Here is an 18,519-nt window from a genome sequence, read left to right as displayed (position 1 = left end):
GATGATGATGATGATGATGTAAAGGCTAGACATTATTATTGAGCAGGCGCGTACGCAGGATTTTTTCAAGGGGGGGGGGGGTGGGGGTGGGGGGGGGGGGGTAAGAGGACATTTTTTTTTTTTTTTTGGTCTCGAAATTTGAAAAATTGACATTTTGCTCCGTTGGGGGGGGGTGTAAGTAAGGTCAGCTTTGTTAGGTCAGCCTTGGGAATATTTGTTTTGTTTTGTTTTGTTTTTTAATTTTAAAAAAATCCAAAGGGGGGGGGGGGTAGGGGGTTATGGGGGGTTTACACATAGAAAAATACCAAAAGGGGGGTTAACCCCCCAAACCCCGACCCTGTGTACGCGCCTGGTATTGAGGTATAGAATAATAAATTAAAGGGGAGGGCGGCGAAACAAGGCAGGAGAGATATAGATAGACTCAAGGCCTAGAACTATATGTAAATGTTGCAAAATCGTCAGTTATGAAATACTAGTCTTAACTTAAAACAAAATCTCAAAACTGGCACCGGTAAATAATCGTACAAACACAAAATGAGGGAAAAAATCATTAAGGACTTTATCCATATTGCAAAACGGCAACGCGTTCTTGTAGCCTGACTTTTGTATATAGTCAGAAACTTCAACAGTATATGAGATTCGCATCACTGAGAGGGTATGCCTACCCACTGAGAGTTGATCAAGATCAAGAATGGCATCAAAAGAAGAGCGAAAACAGGCAAGTTAAACTTTTTCATCACTTTTAAATTCCATCATCACTTGTATAGAGTCTCTCTTAATCTTTGTTTCATTGAACATAAGATGGATTTCAGGCCTGAGTTAAACCACTCCATCAAAGCGGAGAGTCGCGATTATCTTCATCACCATGATTGAAGCGGCACTTAACTGGAAGAAGTCAATGCTAATGCGTTCATCAAAACCGAGCGGATTAGGCCTAGCACTAAGTAGCAGTAGCAATAGCATTTCTCGCTCCGTTTAACCGTTATTTGTTTACATTTTGGAATGTGCTAATAGCCGATAATAAAGTAACAAAAAAACCACAGTGTAATGTTACAGTGGCAGCTGCAGTAGACAGCAATAACCATCTGATTTGGGTCATTTCTTTAATAAAACTGACATTTGTTGTCATTCCCCAATACAGATGGCAACCCAGAGATCTCGTACCGTGGGGGTAGCTATAGCCAACAATGGCAGCTTTTTTTGTCAAAACATTTTCTCCCCGATTTTCTTTATTTAGATCTAATTTTCTGATTTCTAAATCAGATGTAAATTAGGTCGGTATGTCATTTGTCCTAATTACATCTACATGAGGTGGTACTGGACAGGACCAATTGGTATATACGTCCAGATTTCCGTGGCATCGCAAACTGTCAACAAACATCACAACTGATGCAAAGTTCAAAAAACAAAATAATAAGGTGCTCATAAAATGAGTGGGTTGTAGACATCATCTAATTTATAGATGAAGTAGAGCCACATTGACGCTCTATCCCGCCTGTGTACAGCTGGGCTGAGTGGTCATTCTGCATGTAGCTCCAAACTTTGGTATTGAAGGACTTGGCCGATGTTGACTCTTTGATGATGGTGGCTGGTAGTCGATTCCATTGCTGAATGGTACGAGGATAGAAGCTGTTCTTGTATGCTTCGGTCCTGGCAGAGTAGTTGATGTACTGGCTTGGTCTCTGACTATGGGTGACTGGTCTGTTGGGGTTGTTGGCGACTGGGATAAACTTCTCTGGGATGGTAATCGGGAGTTCATGAGAGTTGATCTTGAACAGCATGGTAAGACGTGCAACTGTCCTCCTATCTTGAAGTGAAGGCCACTTCAGCTCCTGCAGCATCTGGCTGACGCTAGCCGTACGCTGATAGTTCCCTTTCACAAAACGGGCAGCTTTCCTTTGCACTGATTCAAGGGCTGAAATGTGTTTCTGGAAAATTTGATAACTTAATATTAAATGGATAATTTACGGACTTACTTATATGAATTATCCAATTTGTATCTCCGAACCGCGAAGCAGTACGTTCATGCATTCGAAATATTACCCGGCGGCCGATATATTTCCGGGTCCACCTACCAAAACATAGCCAATGGCCAATCAGAGCACTCGTTTCGTGGGAGTTCGTTGGTCAAGCCGGGCCGACTCGTAAGTAGCTACGGTAGCTATTGGACGTTCGAAAAGAAAAAATGAATATTCATCAACTAAAACCAAGACGGATAATGTTGACGACGAGACTTTCTCGGATTAATCATTAATTTAGGATCTAAATGAGCAAGCTATCGTAAGTCAAATAAGCTATATATATGTTATTTTTAATTTGTGTTGTAATTGCAGCAGTTATGAGGATGTAAAGAGTGAAAATCTCGTTGCATATCTCATTCATCACGGTCCGGTCGAACCGAACCATTTGTTCCGTACAGTGCCTCACAGAAAGAGGTCCCCAGACTTCAGTCTCTATAATCGGAGGTCTAGTGGAGCCAGACGTAGTCTCAGTGGAACAACCGACGATTAGAGAGACTGAAGCTTTCGGTCTACAGCTGCAGCAGTTACAGTGGCAATGTTACAGTGGCAGCTGGGGGCTCGTTTCTAGAAACCAACGACAAGACAGTCATAACTTTATCCACCAACTACGGAGATGTCTCAGAATCTTCCTAAACCGTTTCACGAAGAGCTTACTAGCTAGTATCTCGTGAGATCGATACTATCGGCGAGAAGAGGAGCCAAAACTTAGCCTTAGTCGCAATACCACCGGATTATTAAAAAATTAATATTAGAGAAAATGCAATTATTTAAATGAATTAGTCTAGTCTAGTAATAAAAAAGATTGAAAATGATACCAAGAAATAAGAGATGCAATATACTTCTAAATTTGTGTAGATTGTACAATAGAAGTACTTGTAACATAAAATTGTGAGTATTTCATTACATGACCGGTGAATCAGTTTGGTTCTTGACATGGGTACCCCTCGGATATTTTAGTTTGATAGTTTATAAAAATACACCAATATATTATTCTTAGAAAAATACGATGTAAAGAAGTTTGAGTCCAGTGTTTTAGGTATCAGTTGAATAATCAAATGACAAAACTTTAACATTCCAAAGGTTAAACCACATGTTTTAAACTGTGCATTTTACACATTTGAATTTATCTCGAAAGCAATATGGGTCTGAAAACTAAAGAATACACTTCAAACTATGGCATGCCTGCTGTGGCAAAATAGCTATCCCTTCGACGATTTTACAATGTGGAAATGAAGGCGTATAATCAGTTTATTTAAGTGGGAAAATCCTTAAATACAAACATGGCATATTTTCATGAGATTATCAAATACAAAAAACGATAACTCACTGTTTAAGTGAATGTGTTGAAAAATCATAGTTGGAGGATTTATTGTCCTTTTTTGCCAGCCATAGTCTACCCAATAAATGACATGTGATGGCGCTGCCCATCGACTAAATAGTTATGACAGAGATACGACGGTGTCAGAGGCGTCATAACTCCTTAGTCAGGATGTTGTCGTTGATCTTGGCAAAGAGGGCTTGGTGAAACACGTAGCGGACAAGTTGCTCACTAATGCTGATTTAGTCAAGAAGTTAGACTTATGACGGTTTGTAGGAATGGGCCCCTGGGCGCCAGTTGTCTGGCAGCAGTAATCTCTATGAATGAATTTGTAACCAACCATGCCCCCTTCTCTCTTAATCTCACCCTGTATCTCCCTTCTCTCTGCTCTGTGTTCATCGCTCATGTATCTTTTCTTATTGTTGCACTTTCCGACAGTCAGTTCCTCTCACTTCCTTTCTCCCCGAGTCTCTCTCTAAGCTCTCTCTCTTAATATAAATATAAATATGAATATCAATCCCTTGTCATTCAAATATTTTGTTGAAGTCTAAAACATTGGAGAAATTATAGCATTATATTTTGTTACTAAGAATAATATGAGGGTGTATTTTTTTATAAACTATCAAATGAAAATTTCCAGGGGGGGGGGCGTGCCAATCTAAAGTATTTTGCACCTCTTATTCCTTGGTACTATTATTATTTTTATTTTATTCCTAATTTAAATAATTCCAGTTTTGCCTCAAATTACGTTTTTTCTAATCCAGTGGAATTGTGACTAATGCTACATGTATGTCTTGGCTCGGATGGCTCCTCTTCTCACCCGTAGTATTGATTTGACAAGTTTGGGAAAAAAGGGCCCCTAGGATTTGTCGCACTTGCACTAGACTGTCGACACTGAGGGGAAGCAGTAATGATAATAATAAAGCTACCCTTGTCAAATTTATAAGCCTTTTTTTTAAATTAATTCTCATTGCCTTTTTTTTCTTCTACTATAGTTTGAAAAGGATGGCTTCCTTGTAGTGGAGAATTTTCTGACAAAAGAAGAGGTGGAGTCACTCAAGACAGAATGCCATGACATTGTCCAGAACATGGATCCAAAACAGCATGCAAGGTGTACGTTTGACACATCTGAAAATACACAGGTAATAATATTCTCCATTTAAACTTTTAAAGTCAAAATATTCTTCTAAAACCCACTTATATTTATAGGTCTTGACAATAGGGTTACAGCAGTATATTTGTTTTGTTTGAACATGTATGTGAATTGTTGGAGAAGGACTCTGAATTCTTGACCGCCAATGTTGGGAAGTCTGAAATTGTTTGTACCTTAATTAAAAGTGTAATTTTGATAATAAACTTGCATTGTCTCTTTGCTATACTATACTTCAACCTGGTAGTGGTTTTAGTACATTGTATCCCTCTTCACTCAGTATAGCTTTCTGAGTGAGCTGCTAAAGGGATTACTCCATCAAGTATCAACTAACTAAAAAATACAAAGCTAGACATTTTGGGGGTGATTAGTCCCTTCTACGGTAAGTGTTCAAGATATAGGGCACTCCCTTCATACCTTTCAAAAGTGTTGTTTCACACTTTATATTCTAGGCTCGGAATGAATACTTTATGACCAGCGGAGACAAGATCAGGTTCTTCTTTGAGAAAGAGGCATTGGACAAGGAAGGTATGGTTTGTCACATTTCTGTAAAGGAATCATTTGTGCAATAAAGATTGAAAAAGGGAATTATATTGTGATGTCAAGTAAACTTGTTATGTGCTTTTAAGCAAAGTTAATACATTCAGCCAGTTTTGTAAGCATTCAAAATAAATGTTGAATGCTTTGCGATGATTGGGAGCTAAGTGTTGTTTACCAGATGGCGATATTAATGAGACTTCTAGTGCTTTTTATCTATCAACATACTCAAAAATGGTCTATTAAAAGGATCAGTGCCCGTGATGAAATTTGAGTTCACAATCTTATGAATGATGATAATATACTTGATACATGATTTTGTGTGCATGTAAATCCTATGATGCTAGCACAGATTTTCTAGACTATCCGACTGTACTTGATAATGCATTGTAGTGTGGTCATTATATAGTGATACCAGATAGGATTATTAGTCGGAGGTTATATCAAGAGATTTTCATTTTCTGATGAAATCACTTGATAATAGACCTACAGTATGTTGCTTTATAGGACACATTCATTGAATATACCAATTATGTGCACATACAAAATTGGTTGCCAGTTCCAAGGAAGAGACAATAACCACCACAGAAACAGATGTAAACATCTTGTAATTTTGAGTGATTTTTTTTTTCCTTCTTTGTCAGGTGGTGAATGTTCATGTTCATTTTCATTATTTACAACTCTCTGGTCATAACAATATTACATATAATCACCCATTTACAACTCTCTCATTTTTGTTATGTTTCTTCTTTTTTCAACTATACATTTTACAGGAAATCTTTTGGTTGACAAACACAGTAGCCTCAACAAAGTAGGTCATGCCCTTCATGAACTCTCACCTCCTTTCAAGACAATATCCTGCTCCAAGAAAGTACAGGTAGTGATTACATTGTCCACTGAAATTTAATTTGTGTACAGCTAGAATGTATTAAATCAACCTTAACAAATTTGGTTTAACGGTTGAGTATGAAGATGAAGAATAAAGGATAATATTAATAGAGCGCGCACAGAACTCAAGTCTGGCTTGGGTTCAGTGCTTGCCCTATTCTACTGTGAGCATGCACTGGTGCTTTTACTACCGGTAGTCTACGCACAAGTTGCTCTTGTGTTTATTTGAACTTGCAATATCTCTTCATAGAAGAAACATTTCAAGCTCATATCTTGATTATAGTGTAGAAGGCTGGAACCTATATCATGTAGAGCAGATTATTTTTCTGTTGATTGCCGGGTACCCTTGAATGTCCTTGAAGTTCCCAGCACATGATGTTTGGTTCTGTGTAGCCTACAACACATTGGACCGTGTTCTCCTAAACCCAAAATTCTGCAAACTCTCTTGTTAAGATTGTATTGTATTTATGTATTGTATTTATTTTCTGTTTTATTAAAATAAAAAATTATATACATTTACATTCATAAAGACAAATTAATAAATGGAAGACGGAGGCCAGGATGGCCCTAGCTACTCAGCATTGTTAGCATATAGGCTGAGCTTAGAACCAGATTCAGGTTTGAATTCTTAGTAGAATTCACACTTTTATGTCTCTTTGCACTGTGTAAAGTGTATTGTATTGCTCTGTATGTTATCTCTTTAAGCAACTATCTGTATAGCCTGATAGGGATGTCATTACTCATAAAAACCCAAGTCAATCAAAAGAACTGAAGCACTATGTATCTTTGTGCTTCCAAATTGCATTAGATATGTTTGCTTTGGCTTTTATCTCTTTAAGATAAAAAAAAATCATTGCTGGACAAGACAAGGTATTTTCGTCACGTCAGAGAGGTAATGATTACCCATAGATACAAATGATGTGCAGGTATGATTTGGTCGGTAGGAATTGTGTGTACAAGGTAAATTTGGGCATGGTTTATACATACGAGGCATTGCCGAGTGTGTTTTAGACCTGCCTAAAGTTACAGCGTGCACACACTTCCACCGACCCACAAAATCAAACTGCGTATCATCTGTTTTCTAGAATGGACTTAAGTTTTTTAAACAAAAACAATAACAAATTATCGGACGCATGAATTGTTTTACCAGTCGCATGAATTTTTTACTGGACGCATGAAATTAAAAAAAATTAAATATTTAAAAATTATCAGAATGATGAAAAAATTAGCAAATTAACAAAAATTATAAGAATTATAAGGGGAAAAAATAATTTAAAAAAAAAAAAATGTTGTGTGTATCCAGTAAAATTATCTACATGGTAATTGACCAATCAGATTGCAGGGATTCTTCTACCCGTTCTATAACATTTAATGACACCTATTTCTCACTTTTAAATCCAAATATATCTCATCTGTACAGGATATTGCAAGAAACTTAGACTTCAAGAAGCCTGTTATTGTGCAGAGCATGTACATCTTCAAACCACCACACTTTGGAGGAGAAGGTAAGACTTTAGGACTTATTCAAAAAGGAAAATCATACCAGTACCCCCAAAATATAGTTTAGATTGAAATTAAAGAATAAATGATCAGTCCAGGATTATAGGTTGAAGTTAATTTAGATAAGAATGATGCCTTGGATGTGAAATGTCGCAGATAGAAATCCCCTCTTCTTGCTCATCATAATGGCATCTTCCTCAGGGCACCTTCTTAGCTCATAAATTACTGGATAGCTTTCATTGTGTAATGTTTATTCTCATTATTATCATTTGGGATATTATATGACTATATCATTCTACACCACTCCTCTCAAACTGATTGGTTACTGGATATTTTTCATTGTCTTATCGTCATCATCAGTATTATTGTCATTACTATCATCATCATCATGGTTATCTTTAGGCCTAAAAAAAAGATGTTGTATTGCTCTTTAGGTGCCAAAACATGGGTCAGTCAGCCCCCCCCCCCCAAAAAAAAATTAACTTTTCTTTTCCTCTTTCTTTTTGCTGATATTTCTCAGTTTTGAATGCTTTAATAATTTTTTTTCTCTAAAAAATGGTTTAAAAAACAAAATAATTAAAAAGCCGATCATAGATTACAAGATTTGGGGTAGGTCGCAAAGGGCAATACAACATTTTTTTTTTGTTAGGCCTTATGTACCCTAATTCTGTTATTATTTTTTTCTACCAGTGACTGCCCATCAGGATGGCATCTTTCTCCATACCGACCCCCTCAAACTGACTGGTTACTGGATAGCCTTAGAGGATGCCGAGATTGATAATGGTTGCCTGTACTTCATTCCAGGTTCTCATTCACGTAAGCAATTAAGCCATCTTAGACTAGAGTATTGGTATCAGGCGCGTACGCAGGGGGAGGGGGGTACCCCCCCCCCCTCCTCCCTTTTGAGTTTTGAGTTTTTATTTTATTTTTTTCTTTATCCTAATATCCTAATAGATGACCTTAGCTCCCCCCCCCCCCCCAACGGAAAGATCGGTCAATTTATCAAATTACGTGACCCCCCCAAAAAAAATTATGTCCTCTTACCCCCCCCCCCCCCCCCCCCCCCCCTAATTTATATCTTGGCTAAGGATGTACAATATTTTTACACTTCTATTTTATTTAATCTGCCATTACTACATAATAAAATAAAATGAAATAAAATTGGTAAAAACGCACAGGACCCATCTTTGTAAGGATCTTACACTTTACACTATCTTAACAGGTGACATCACAACAAGAATGGTTCGAGATCCAGATGGATCTGCGACCTCATTCCAAGGCGATCCTTACCCCATGCAGGTACCTGATGAGGATTTCATTCCGGTTCCTGTCAAAGCAGGTAAGGTTGGTTCACGGTTCCTTTGGTTGAACATCGTATATTCAGGTGACAAGTCATGGTTCCAAGCTATCCTGAATATCAGGGAATACCTTGAAAATTAGTTCCCTTTTTTTTTCCAATTACAGAACGGGAATTTAAGGAAAATCAATCATGTTAGGAAATTTTAACAGCCCAGAAAGAAAGTAGTCAGACTCTTAGAATTTGTCTTGTGTCCAAATATTGGGGGTGCTTTACTCCCCCACCCCCCCCCCCCCCACCCCTAAAAAGGTCTTCTCATTTTTTGGATGCCTTTAAGGGTAAACATTAGCTGCTAGGCTTAAGATACCAGATTGCATTTGGCCTGGAGGGGGTACAGTCCTCTCATCCTGGATCTGCCATTGATGTAGTGAGGCTATTTCTCATCTTAAAGGTAGCCATTATGTCCAGGTCAATATTTCCTTTACCTTCTTCATTTCGTTCCAGGGTCACTGATTCTCATCGATGCCAAAGTTGTTCACAGGAGTTCCCAGAACACGTCGGATAGATCCCGACATATCTACACATTCCATGTTGCAGAGTCTGAGAAGACAGATTGGAGCGAAGAAAACTGGTAGGTTTCATTTTCATCCCAGCTATATCATGCTTCGATAAACTCCATTATATGTATTCAAATAGTCAAAATATTTCACGTTCTGATTTAAACGAGAAGTAACAAAATGAATTTGGCAATAAAATGTCCCACAGCATAAAAGATGGTTCATGGTGCGATGGATGCAACCTTCGGTTCGCATTTGGGCTCTACACATTTTCTCATGATATAATGCTTTATAGAGCTTTGAATAAGTATTCAATACATTCAATTTTGAAATAAAAACAGGATGACAGCCATTTGCCTTCTGTTCGGGGGGTAAAAGTGCTATTTACAAATTTTGTTCACAGAATTTATTCATGTTTGCCTCTTTTGAAAGATAATAGATAAAGCCAACCTTGTTGGTTTATCGCTTACTGTACCAAAAGTGCTTATTTTGACACATGCAAATATTACTTGAGTTATCATTTTTTACCATCAAATGATTGGTTCTGCCAGTCACACCATTATTATTCCAGGATTAGTTGACAAAAGAGCAAGTATTTATCATCTTAAAGATGTGTAAACGTAATTCTTTTCAATTTTCCTCCTAACCAACACCAACTACCCTTGCACCCCCCTATTTCTTTTCTTTTGCAGGTTGCAGCCTACGTCCGAGATGCCATTTCCACAGCTGTACACACAGAACTAAACCTGAAGTCATATCCTGCCTCTAACATATGAAATGCAGGGTCCGGTCTTTTTGATGTTTAAGACTTTTGGTAACCTTACTTATAATCTGAAATTGTACTTAAATGAATTAATGATTGTAGTTATTATGAGACGCTCCTGTTGATGCTATGCACCCTATAAAGATATAAAACATAGCAGGTAATCAGACTGTAATTGCCTCTTTCAGTCAGAAGTATCTTGTTATCTTCACTATAATAAAGTTGAATTCTGGTCAGTTATGTTGAAAAAGAAACTTGAAGCAATATGGAAAGAGAGATTATTCAGTACATAAGAATTGGTGTATACTGCTAGGTTTTGGAATCGCCAAAAGGAACAGAATTGACTCTGTCTTTCTAAAAGACAAGTGCACTGCACACAAAAATAGATGTATGGGACTACTCATACATGGGCATGAATGATCCATACGTTTTAGCTGTATCTTGTCATATTTCAAATATGAGAGCACTTGAAGAACATTAGGGGACATTTTATTTTTTATTTTTTTTATTCTTCCAAAATGACATCAAACGAACTCACAACTTTTTTTCCACCTTGACCAGAATTCGACCTTCTCTTTATGGGTATAGTATCTTAAGACACGTCGGTGTGGCATGTGCACTTTATCGCTCACCGCCACCCTGTGTCTACCTGTTACTAATTTACCTGCTCGGAGCCAGAAGGGCGTATGTATTCTATGATGATACTTTATGGATATTGACAATCAGCAGCTGAATAAACCAACGCTGCATCGTATAATTTTAAAATGTGACATTTTTCTTTGATTTTTATTTTAATCTGCCCTTTTTTACCATTGTAGAATGGAAATAATAATGGGATAAATTCTTTTCATACCACCAAGGACAATAGTAGTAAACAAAAAATTTACTTTCAAAAGAAGTAAAAAAGGATAAGAATAGGGAGTGACAGTACAAAAGAGCAAATTACAGAGGATCACACTCATGCTGTGTGTGCAATTTCTTACAAATTAATTGTATTATGCAATTGTAAATATTGTTTACAGGATTTTTCTCATTTTGTCAGATGATTGGTTAGTCATATTTTTCTGCCTTTTCTAGAGCAATGTGTATTTACTCTAGTGCACATTGCTCTAGAAAAGGCAGAAAAATATGACTAACCGATCATCTGAGCAATGTGTATTTCTCTGCCTTTTCTAGAGCAATGTGCATTAGAGTAAATACACATTGCTCTAGAAAAGGCAGAAAAATATGTATCTACTCTAATGCTTTCCTTTAATAGATTCGTTATTCAATCTCTCTGGTGTTCCCAAATTTCCAAATTGGAATATCCTTCTTTTTTTGTTTAAAAAAAAGAATGATTACAAGAAAAATCAAATACGTTATGTTATCAAGAATTCAATTCTATATTTGCTCAGTGTTTTTTAACCTATCTTGAGTGTGGGTAATCTTCTTCCATTTGAGGCAACAAGAGAAAAAATATATTTTATTTTCCAATATATTTCTGTTCTTGTAATTGATTTACATCTCTAGAGTAAATTGTAGCAAATTAATTTGAATTGTTTATCATGAAATATGTGGGTTGTTTTGACCAGCAAAGTAGCAAAAACTTGAGGGAAATCATGTTCAGTCAAATATACCTCACTTCTACACTATATTATATTTTCTCTTTGGAGTCATACTGGCATTAATTGTGGTAAAGTAAAATATATGGGATGATGGCCTTGATGCTCCTTGGTCTACCATGGTAATTTCCTCATGTTTCTTTGCTTATTCCTCAGGAACTATGCATTATGTAAAAAAATCTTAAGAGAACTCAGGATGAACTTCGATTTCATGTCTGTGCAGATTACATTTCATATTGCCATAATTATGTTGAAATACGGCTTTAAAGCATGTTACTTACTGGTAATTTTGTGAATGCAAATTTAGCACCATTGTATTGTTGAGCAGTACCTGTGTTTCAAAATTGTACAGTACTTTGTAAAAAGATACTTAAAAAAGAGAGCAATATTAATTCTATTAAAATCAATCAAATCGTGATATTTATATATTTGCCTGTTTGTTACATTCATTCATTGAGTATCACTGTAGACATACTGAAGACATACATACATATATACATGTGGTCCAACTATGTCGACATTTTCTAGGGCTGAAATTTAGGTATGGAGTTAGAGTTAGAGTTGGGATTGGGTTTGGAGTCGGATAGTGTTTGTTCTAGGGTTGAATTTGGTGTTTGAAATTGACCAAGGGAAAATCGTCATCAGAGTATGTGATGGAGCACCTTCTATTTTCAGGCAAAGTATTGATGATGATGATGACGATGGTGGAGGAATTGATGAAGAAGATGACGACTGTGACGATAATGATTATGATGATGTCAATGATGCAATGATTATGATACTGGTGATGGTGATTATGATGATCATGATGATGTCATTGATGCAATGATTATGATACTGGTGATGGTGATAATGATGATGTCAATGATGTCAATGATGTCAATGATGTCAATGATGCAATGATTATGATACTGGTGATAATAATGAATGTAGTGTGATGGTGTGGAAGTTTTGAAGACTGCAATTGGAACAGGGGCTTGGCTTGTGTCGATTCCAAGTTTGCTGACAAGACTGCCAGCAATAATAGTAAAGGAAAAGCGAAATGAACAAATATAAAATTCTAGCCCTAAAGGGTAATAAAATTACGAAATTGCCAAATAAATTTAGATTTGCCAAGAGAAATGTTGTACGAGGAACCCATCATCTCAGCCCAGCCCCACCCACCCCCCCCCCCCCCACCCCCTCCCCCTCACCGAATTTGGAAATCCCCAATTTCTTGAAATACATGCATGTCGTCTTAAATATTACAAACAATTACGGTTCCCAATGTAATATATATGTATATAGTGGTGTATAATTTTGTATGTGTGTGTTTGTGAGTAAACATGGATATTTTCTCGGCTGATATGCCTGAAAGATAACATGACACAGGGGAGGAGTGTGTTAAAGAGAGAGAGAGGGAGAGAGCGAAGAGAGAGAGAGAGAGAGGGAGAGAGAGAGAGAGAGAGAGAGAGTGAGAGAAAGATAGGAAAGAGAAACTTTAGAAATTCCCCTCTATCGCAGTATCCGAATTTTCACCATTGATTTTTTTTTCATTGCATGACTCTTTAAAAAAAAAAATTATATAATAATAAATAATACATGTATAGCTGTCATTCACATGGTGAATAATCTAGAACCACCTCACGTAATGTTCATTATTTCATTAAATTTGAAATGGGAAATTGGGGAGGGACAAACGGTCGATCGTGGTTGATAATTATGAAAACGTAAATCCTCACCCAGTGTAATGAGAAGACAATTGATTGAAACAGTAATGACTAATTACAATAACCAAAAAAGAAAATTGCTAATTCAGTAACATAGAAAGAATAAAGAAGCTCACAAATTATCTTTCACATTTCCCAAAACTCAACCTTTTCTTTAAAACCAAATGCAACTTGATAGCCCAACGATCGCACATAATGAGCCTGTGAGATAGACAACAACGCCTACGTATGTGGAATTCCCCAGTTTTCTTGAAATACATAATAATAATAATAATACAATATTTATAAAGCGCATAATAAACAGAAGTTTCTCTACTTACACGTCGTCTGAAATGGAACAAACAAGGTTTCCATGCAAGCCAGTTTCAATTTTTGAGGGGCACAGTTATAAACCAAAGTGAAAATGTAACCGTATTGTGCCCCAAGACCATAAAGATTGCAATGGTTTACGTTTTGTATTTTGTAACTTTGTATTTGGGAACTTGCTATCAACACAATTCCCAATGCTATTTCACAGCTATACAGTGCTTATTTAAAAAAGTTAAAACGTTAAAACTTTGTGACCTTGAATCATACTCAAAGATTATTTCGAGTTCATCTGGGCTGTCTTCTGCCTGAAAGATAACATGACATGAGAGAGGAGTGGGGGGGGGGGGAGAGAGAGAGAGAGAGAGAGAGAGAGAGAGAGAGAGAGAGGAGAGAGAAATTAAATATACTGTTTTACACATTTCCCGAAACTCAACCAATGTAGCTTTATAGTCTAGTGATCACACATAAAGAGCCTGTGAGATAGAATACAACACCTGCATGAGCATTTGGAAATCCCCAGTTTTGTTGAAATACATGCACGTCGTCTGAAATATTTCAAAAAATTAAAGTTCCCAATGTGTGTTTATATTGGTGCTCATGAACGTGTGTCTAAATTTGAAGAAAAAAAGAAGATGTAGTCATAATAAAGTGCTTTAGAAATTCCCCTCTATCGCAGTACTCGAATTTTCACCATATATTTTTTTCATTACTAAGTTAAATATACTCTTTAAATATATATATATATATATATATATATATATATATATATATATATATATATATATATATATAACCCTACATGGTACATTAAGTGGACATCATAAAAATCCTAACCCTAACCCTAACCCTAACCCTAAAACCTAACCCTAACCCTAACCCTAACCCTAACCCTAAACCTAACCCTAAACCTAACCCTAACCCTAATGTCTACTTAATGACTCATTTTTTCACTCCCAATGTCCTTCCAATGACGCCTTTAGTAAAATTACATATATAGAGAGAGATATATAACAAAATTGGGCCTTCCACGAGAAATAAAACGTAAAAAACGTTAAGAGGACACCAAATTGTCCTCCTAATCACAATGTCTACTTAATGACTCATTTTTCACTCCAAATGTCCCTCTAATTAGTAAAATAAATTTATATATATATATATATATAATCACGAATAATGCATGTATGGCTATCGTTCACATGGTGAAAAATCTAGAACTACCTCACGTAATGTTCATTATTTTGTTAATTTTGAAATGGGAAAAATCACCCAGTGTAATGAAAAGACAATTGATTGAAACAGTAAGGAACATAACTGAAAAAAAGAAATTGCGAATTCACTAACATGGAAAGATTGAAGAAGCTCACAAATAATTTTTCACATTTCCCAAAACCCAGCCTCTTCTTTAAAACCCAATGCAACTTGATAGCCCAACCTGTGAGGTAGACAACAACACCTGAGCATGTGGAAATCCCCAGTTTTATTGAAATACATATACAAGTCGTCTGGAATGGAACAAACATTGTCAAGGTTCCCAAATATATTGTTGGCGTAGTGAGTTGAGGCCATAGAGATATATACTTAATCTCTATGGTTGGGGCACAGTTTCAACCCAAAGTGAACATGTAACCGTATAGACCATAAAGAAGGCAACGGTTTACGTTTTGTAGTTTGGAACTTTGTATTTAAGAACTTGCTATATCAACACAATCCCAATAAAGGTCCATCGGAGAGGACCTTAAGCCGTCGGTCCTCTGGTTGCTTACTAGCAAGCATTTATGCTTTCTTAGCAGTCACGTATAATAACCACCACTACTAACCATTATTAACTACTTCTAACGACTTCAATGCTATTTCCCAGCTGTACAGTGCTTGTAAAAAAAAAAGTGCCCAACTTTGGAAGATTCTAGTTAAAAAGTTATAACTTTGTGACCTTGAATCAGATATCATAGTAAACAGCAACTAGTAGCATAGGTGCAAGAAGTGGGAGGCAGGGGGGCACTTCCCCCCCTAAAAAAAAAAAAAAAAAAAAAAACGCCCCCCCCCCCCTCCTCAAAAAAGAAGAAGAAAAGCAGAAAAAGGTTTGTATTTTTAACCAAAAAGAACAAAAAAATAATAAAAACCTGAATTGAATCAAATATTAATTATATTCCATTCAAAGGAAAGGAGAGTTAACAGGAATTGAATTTCCTAAACATTCCGCATGCCACCTATATTTATCAATGAAGGTTTTTATAATAGCGATAAGCGCATATCGTGGAAATATTGTGAGGAGGGGAAAGTGTGTGTGTTTTTTTATTATAGGGGTGAGAAGACATGAGTCCCTGAACGCTGGCGTACTGATGGAAGGGGGGGTTATTTCTAATTCTATACCAGTGATTTACAAATGTTGCTAAAATGACAATTTTTTTTGTAAGTCATACTTTTTTATGCGTTTGTTGGAAAATTAGAAATTCCCAAATTACAGTCGGGCGAAAAATATGCTTATTTAGAAGCCTTCATGTCAGGTTCTGCTGAGCGGCTAGGTTCGGAGGCTCAACCCCCCCCCCTCACTTATTAAAAAAGTATGTTACAGAGAAAAAGAAAGAAAGAGACAGAAAAAAATAAGTAACCTGCCAATGTCACAAATGAGGTATCAAAATAAGCTCATCCGAACCTAATTAGATGCCTGAAACCCCTGATCGTTAATACTCCACTTTGAAAAAAGAGTGTTGTTGATGTTTTTTCTGCTTCCCCCCCCCCCCCTTCCAAACGTTTTTGCTCATTGCGCTACTGCCCCTGGAACGTGAGCCCCCTGGCATGTTTGCCCCCCCCCCCCCCCCCAAAAAAAAAAAAAAAAAAAAAAAAAAAAAAAAAAAAATCCCCAACCGCTTCCGGCGCGCCTGACTAGTAGCCTGTTACTAATACACTATTCATAATCGTGCTGCCACGGTTGACTAAGCAGCAGGCTTTTCAAAACGTATTGTCAAAATCCTTTTGTACCAAGTTTAGGCTGGATCAATGAAAGGGGTCAAAAACCATGATGTTTATATTATCTCATTCCAAAAGCATTTGCTTAATTTTACATTGACTATTAGGCAGTTGAAAAGAAACGGTGTTGATCAAACTCAAGGAATAAGCGTACTACAAGCAAATTTTTGGTCCTTCCTCATTATGATGATTACAACTTTGACTTCATTCCCATCCCATATTCAGGATGTGTTTTTTTTTTAATGAAAGTCTACTGTCAATTTATCTGCTGCTTATTATCATAATGAGTTCTTTCTTGCATTTGGGTCTATCAACCTTTGATTTTTCAATTGCTATTCGAAATAAACACCTTATACTCCTTATGCATGTGAAATAGTGCAGCAGACAATATAAGGGAGCAGAGAGAAAACATGGGACAACTGAGAAGATCGGATGCTGTGCGAAATAATTAAAGGCTGTTCTATGGATTGAAACAAAGTTCTGTGAAAGCCTAGACATTATTGCATACGTTTGAGCAACGAAGCACTGAAGCACGAGGCAGAGTTAAACTTTTAAAAGGATTTATGACCAAAGAAGAATATGAATATGGCCTGACCCACAATCGTTCCATCAGCCCTAACTTGTACAAGGCAATTTTAAAAACCCTGGACAGGTGCTCATTCACCCGTTATATTAATATTTTGAATGGAGTATCGTTGGCCAAAGAATAAGCTACTCTTCATCATGGAATAGATTTCAAAGTCATATTGGTAATGACCTCTTAATTAGGGGTTACCAAATTTGGGAAACTATTTTTTAACACAACCAGATTTTCACTCATTCATGAAGCTCATTAATTCCCTTTCCTTTTCGCAGTCTTCAAATTTGCCCAATTCACCATCATTTTCACTTTCTCTACCATTATCACTACTACTATAACTTCTTCTTCATCATACTCCAAGATCAAAACGAGTTCATCTGGTATTTTTACTAATAATTTATCCCGGTATAATGTCTATACTTTCCCTCCGATGCTATGTTGAGACGGGTCCATGGAATGACGTCACACGACCAAGCCTCGTTTTTGTATCGTAGACGAACTTCTCTCAGGAAAACTTGACTCTCGTAACTTTATTTAATAATTCATCCTTCCTCTTTTGTTTTTTGACAATGAACTTGAAAAAAATGCAATTACTGACAATTATCTCCTATAAGATCAGTTGAATTGTCATGAATAGAATACAAGCCTAGAATCATACAGATCTAAGATGGCGTCGAACATGACAGCGTAATCCTCTACATTCTTAAAGAGAGTTACTAATCATACAACGAAATCATGTCTTTCCTCATATTTTCTTAAAATGTGAGTTTTTATTAAAAAAAATTTTTTTTATAACTTTGGTAGTCTAATATGTTTAAATATTGGATCCAAACTTTGGACGCCTTATGTTTCAAGATGGGATCCAAACTTTGGACGCCTTATGTTTCAAGATGGGATCCAAACTTTGGGCGCCTTATGTTTCAAGATGGGATCCAAACTTTGTACGCCTTATGTTTCAAGATGGGATCCAAACTTTGTACGCCTTATGTTTAAAGATGGGATCCAAGATCCCATCTTGAAACGTTTCCCATGTTAATTTAACACGGGGAGTTCTTACGGGCCAATAATGATTGATACTCAGTTTGTTGGGCGATCGATAAATACAGAGGGGAAAATGATGACACTCTTCTTTAAAACATAGATAAATAAAGAGAGATCTCAAATAATATCACGTCACTGAGAAGGTAAATTTTTGACTAAAGCACATTTCCGTATAATATTTGGTCCCCTGGTTTTCATTTTTTTTTAGACACCACTCTTTTCATAATATGGCAATTATATCGCATTTCCTGTGGGATTCCCAATTTATTTATAAATTGGTT

At 36.5% G+C, this 18,519-nt stretch overlaps 1 protein-coding gene across 1 annotated transcript; it reads left to right on the top strand.

Annotated features, from left to right (window-relative positions):
• The first annotated feature begins 602 nt into the window (after positions 1-602).
• Positions 603-12,056, top strand: LOC753147 (phytanoyl-CoA dioxygenase domain-containing protein 1). Its single transcript, XM_030997639.1, has 9 exons — positions 603-718; positions 4,335-4,481; positions 4,942-5,017; positions 5,800-5,903; positions 7,335-7,419; positions 8,105-8,230; positions 8,637-8,753; positions 9,216-9,342; positions 9,961-12,056. The coding sequence occupies exons 1-9, from the start codon at positions 692-694 to the stop codon at positions 10,010-10,012; spliced, it is 861 nt and encodes a 286-aa protein (XP_030853499.1). The 5' UTR covers positions 603-691; the 3' UTR covers positions 10,013-12,056.
• Positions 12,057-18,519: the final 6,463 nt, after the last annotated feature.

The sequence above is a fragment of the Strongylocentrotus purpuratus genome, unplaced genomic scaffold (assembly GCF_000002235.5).
Source record: "Strongylocentrotus purpuratus isolate Spur 01 unplaced genomic scaffold, Spur_5.0 spur5_scaffold_4, whole genome shotgun sequence".
NCBI lineage: Eukaryota > Metazoa > Echinodermata > Echinoidea > Camarodonta > Strongylocentrotidae > Strongylocentrotus > Strongylocentrotus purpuratus.
This window is presented reverse-complemented; position numbering and strand designations above follow the sequence as displayed.